Source organism: Limulus polyphemus, unplaced genomic scaffold, assembly GCF_000517525.1.
Source record: "Limulus polyphemus unplaced genomic scaffold, Limulus_polyphemus-2.1.2 Scaffold12675, whole genome shotgun sequence".
NCBI classification, from domain to species: Eukaryota; Metazoa; Arthropoda; class Merostomata; order Xiphosura; family Limulidae; genus Limulus; species Limulus polyphemus.
The window spans coordinates 1-5,271 of record NW_013678285.1 but is presented as its reverse complement, the minus strand read 5'-3'; the positions used below and the strand labels follow the sequence as shown (position 1 = coordinate 5,271).

The window sequence follows — 5,271 nt, the reverse complement described above, 5'->3', positions numbered from 1 at the left end:
TTTACATTCCTTTATTAAGTTAATACATTTATACAACATCTACAGGGTACAAACTTTACATTCCTTTATTAAGTTAATACATTTATACAACATCTACAGGGTACAAACTTTACATTCCTCTATTAAGTTAATACATTTATACAACATCTACAGGGTACAAACTATCTAAGGTTCAAACTTTACATTCCTTTATTTTGTTGTATAAATGTATTAACTTTGGATAGTTTGTACCCTGTAGACAAGGTACAAACACTAGCTAAGTCAGAATGGGCGATGTGTGCCCCCCGCACTGGGCACCCAACCCGATGGGCACAAAAATCAGCATTACAATTAGCAGTTCTTGTCAGTTTTACTGAGGCAGGGGTGTCGAACACAAAGTTTGCACAAGCCACAATTTTCCATAGTACCAGCTCTGCATAAGATAATAAATAATCCTATCAAATACGTAACAACTCGTACTCAATAATTAAAGTAGATGATGGGTAATGTTCCTCAGTTCTTGTGAGTCATTAAAATCACAATAACATGTTAGTTTAAAAGGTAAAAAAAGCTTCCATTTTTCATAAGTATTGCAGAATAAAACAAAGTATGTGAACTTCTTTAATGATGATTTTAAAATATAGAAAAAAGTGTTTTAAAGAGTTGTGCGTAAAGAAAATTAAAACTCCAGAAGAACATGATGTTCAGTTTAAAGTTTCCGCGACAAAACATAAAACAAAGTATGTGAACTTCTTTAATGATGATTTTAAAATATAGAAAAAAGTGTTTCAAAGAGTTGTGTGTCTAAAGAAAATTAAAACTCCAGAAGAACAGGATGTTCAGTTTAAAGTTTCCGCAACAAAACATAAAACAAAGTATACAATACTTTAAAATGACATTTATATTGGGAGACTTTTCACTTGCTAGTTAGAAAAATCTGTATATGTCCATACATCTGTAAAAGCTGTCCTTCATCTGAGAATAGTGTTGCGTCAGCAAGGTCACGTGACTAGTGTCAGGCCACTTCTCTCGAACCTTCGGGAGATTACTAGATATAGGGTATTCTGGTATATATATATAAGAGGGTGACAACATGACGGAACAATGTGTGTAGGTAGTGAGTAATTGATCTGCAGTGAGAAAGTATTGTTGAAGTTAACATTCGTTATAGCGTTTGTTTTAGCACGAATGTTGAAATCAAGTGTATCGTAAAGTTATATTCAGAAAGAATAAACCAGTTTTATTAAGTAAGGACTTGTGTCGCTAAAGTTTCATCGGAACGAAGTTACGGAAAGTTAATTAACGGAAACGTAACAATACATTCAAATAATGTATGATAGAGAATAGCTATGAATATTTAAGGAAGAACATTTTTACAACTGTTTTCCTTGCACATCCACAGAGAGCTCTTTTCTAAGATAATGCCCTCCAGTGGCCCAGCAGTACGTCTGCAGAATTACAGTGCTAGAAACCGAGTTTCGATACTCTTGGTGGGCAAAGCACAAATAGTCCATTGTGTAGCTTTGTGCTTAACTACAAACAAACAAATTTAAGCAAGAATGATTAGAAAACAATGAGATGTTCTACACATTAATTTCTACATTGCTCATATCAATGTTAAACTTTTTACCAACAGCGTAGTGGCTCCTAGAATGACTCTGAGTTTTTCTTCTTTTTTTTTTTCAAGTACAAACTTTTGTCTCATAGCTCTGTCATCTCTTGACTGATTTGAGATCTAATTACGGTTTTGGACTCAGTAGGTCAAACCTTTTCGACTTGATCATGCCCAAAGTCTCATAGATTAGTTTATTCTAATCATGGCTAAAAGAATTTCAATTTGATGGTAGGCTAGTAGAAGTCCTGATGAGTAATAAAATTGAATCGGGTATACACGCGCTCCATGATGGCTCACAAAAAATATAGCTAATAAAAAGGAAAATAAAAGTCTCATTGATTAATTTACTCTAATTCTGCCTAAAAGAATTTCAAGTGTCATGTCTATGGAGGATTTCCTCTTGTTGTTTTTGTCAATATAAAGTAGATATCTAAATATTTATATAATGTTTTAATATATCCTTAGTATTGGGATCCTTAAAAAATATATATAGTATTTTTTTTAATTTTCACAAATTAAACAGAATATACTCACAATTCAAAAAGACGTGAACAGACTTTTATAATTGACACAACTGAACCTCGAACTGGTGACACAATAATTTCACCTTAATGCAAGAAGTTAAGAAAAAGAACCAGAGAGATAAAATCCTAACTTTGTAAGTTATAACAAAATAATATAACACTCTCTTTTTAATTATAACTCACAACACTTATAACCTCTGTTATGTTTCAAGTAATATATCCAATCTAAAACTCGACATTCTCGAGATCCTGGTTTATGTAATCATCACTTCTTGTTGCTACCAGCTGACAATGCTAAAGTTCAATTATTGGCTATTGACAAACCATCTGATCAATGTAGAATGACTGATTTACATAGTTACTGTGACATAAACCTCAGCACCACCTAGTGTCAGTTGATTTGACTCACTGTGAGATTAATGTTACGGTTAATTCTAATTGGAAATGAGAAAACGTACATACAATAATAATAATTAATAAAAATGAAGGAATACTATTTCACAAATTTACTTATAATTACAAAGAAATCTCTGTGTCATTTTGAAAATTTGAGAAACTATCAATCCTAACTGTCAATCCTGATACTTTTGTTTAGAGAAAATGGAAAGTTGGTGCTGTACTTAGGCGAAGAGAACTTAAACATGACACTGACGGTGAAAAACAACAGGGAACCTGCTTTTGAAGCAAAGTTGTACGTTTCTCATCCTGCACCAGTCAGCTATATAGGACAAAAAAGTACGGTAAGTACAAATGATTCTAACCAAAGTGTCGTAGCTTTTATTTTTTACTTGACAAACATTAAGTTTAATTTTTTGTTAAAAATTATAATAAATAATTAATTAAAAACAACGTTTTATATTTACACAATACAAACTTTATTGAAGCCGTACCGTACAAGTGCCGGTAGTGGATATTAAGTTTAATAATCAAATTTCAAACGTGAAAAATAATAATGTATTTATATAGTATGATTAACAACGCTATTATAATATTTCATTGATTAAGTTATGTACTACCTGTAAAAATACAAACTGTACTGTTGATACGACAGCTGTAGTTTAACATGTTCTGTAAACTACATACTCAACTTGAGTTCAAACTGTATTTTGTATTTGAACAAAAGCATCTTCTGACCTTGGCTAATTAGCTCAAAGTTGGACTATACGTCAGAACAATGAGCTGGACTAAATATAGGAATAATAAGCTAGAAAGTTGGATTATAAGTCAGAACAATGAGCTGGACTAAATATAGGAATAATAAGCTAGAAAGTTGGACTATACGTCAGAACAATGAGCTGGACTAAATATAGAAATAATAAGCTAGAAAGTTGGACTTTCTAGAAACTAGATTTTTTTAAAACAATAAATTTCTTGGTACTAACCAAACAACTACATCCTGCTTTTTAGAAATTATGTTATACAAATTCTGATTATTAACATGCTGAAATCTTTTAATGTTCTTCTCGTTGGTTTTAGAAAGGAGGAGATATAGTCTGTACACCAGAAAATAACAGGTTGGTTATCTGTGAGTTGGGCCATCCATTCATTGGAGAGGTAAGTCCAGGATCTTCATCTCCTCACATTTTAAGATATCTGTTGTCTATTTTTTATATCCTTTTGAAGCTCATCATGTAAATTAATAAAGTATATTTACACTTTATTAAAACATGTATATAAACTTCCTGCTGTTTCTTTGTGATAGTCTAGGACGATACTAGAACCATGGTTAGGTGATAGTCTTGGATGGTACTATAACTATGGTTAGGTGATAGTCTAGGATGGTACTAGAACCATGGTTAGGTGACAGTCTAGGACAGTACTATAACTATGGTTAGGTGATAGTCTAGGATGGTACTATAACCATGGTTAGGTGATAGTCTAGGACAGTACTATAGCTATGGTTAGGTGATAGTCTAGGATGGTACTAGAACCATGGTTAGGTGACAGTCTAGGACAGTACTATAACCATGGTTAGGTGATAGTCTAGGACAGTACTAGAACCATGGTTAGGTGATGGTCTAGGACGGTACTAGAACCATGGTTAGGTGACAGTCTAGGACAGTACTAGAACCATGGTTAGGTGATAGTCTAGAATGGTACTAGAACCACGATTAGGTGATAGTTTAGGATGTTACTAGAACCATGGTTAGGTGACAGTCTAGGATGGTACTATAACCATGGTTAGGTGATAGTCTAGGACGGTACTATAACCATGGTTAGGTGATAGTCTAGGACGGTACTATAACCATGGTTAGGTGATAGTCTAGGACGGTACTAGAACCATGGTTAGGTGATAGTCTAGGACGATACTAGAACCATGGTTAGGTGATATTCTAGGACTATCATGACATGTGTTTTAATTACCATGTGTTTTTATAATTACCATGACATGTGTTTGTTCTAGGTCGTTACAGCTTTGGAAAATTTATCTTTAATATTTGTAATAATAATTATAAAATTAGCGTTTTGGTTTGTTTACTTATTTATTAGTTTTGAACTCAATGTTCAAAGTAATATACTCTAGTTTGCCTCAGGTTTTTTTTTTCTTTAGGCTGAGATTCAGCTACGATTTAGTCCTAGAGTCCATGATGTAGAAAACAGTTTAAGTTTTGAAATCTGGGCTAATACGTAAGTATAAACATGTATTGTTTTCTTTATGATGGTGAAATGTTATTTTATATTACAGCTCCATAGCTAGGGGCTGACTACTAATCAACCGGTAGTTATTGTTTTCTTCATGACAGTGAAATGTTATTATATTTTACAACCCCATATCTATGTGACTGACTACTAATCAACCAATAGTTATTGTTTTCTTCATGACAGTGAAATGTTATTTTATTTTACAACCCCATATCTAGGTGACTGACTACTAATCAACCGATAGTTATTGTTTTCTTCGTGACAGTGAAATGTTATTATATTTTACAACCCCATATCTAGGTGACTGACTACTAATCAACCGATAGTTATTGTTTTCTTCATGACAGTGAAATGTTATTTTATTTTACAACCCCATATCTAGGTGACTGACTACTAATCAACCGATAGTTATTGTTTTCTTCGTGACAGTGAAATGTTATTATATTTTACAACCCCATATCTAGGTGACTGACTACTAATCAACCGATGGTTATTTATTTCTTCATGACA

General features: G+C 32.8%; 1 protein-coding gene across 1 annotated transcript in view; it reads left to right on the top strand.

Moving 5' to 3' along the window:
* The window catches only part of LOC111083995 (integrin alpha-PS1-like), a 9,571-nt gene extending 4,817 nt beyond the window's left edge, over nt 1–4,754 (top strand). Inside the window, exons 5-7 of the mRNA XM_022380763.1 lie at nt 2,714–2,858; nt 3,595–3,672; nt 4,670–4,754. Coding sequence (XP_022236471.1) covers nt 2,714–2,858; nt 3,595–3,672; nt 4,670–4,750 — 304 coding nt within the window. The 3' untranslated portion in view covers nt 4,751–4,754. The remainder of the gene's footprint in view (nt 1–2,713; nt 2,859–3,594; nt 3,673–4,669) is intronic.
* The last annotated feature ends 517 nt before the right edge of the window (nt 4,755–5,271 follow it).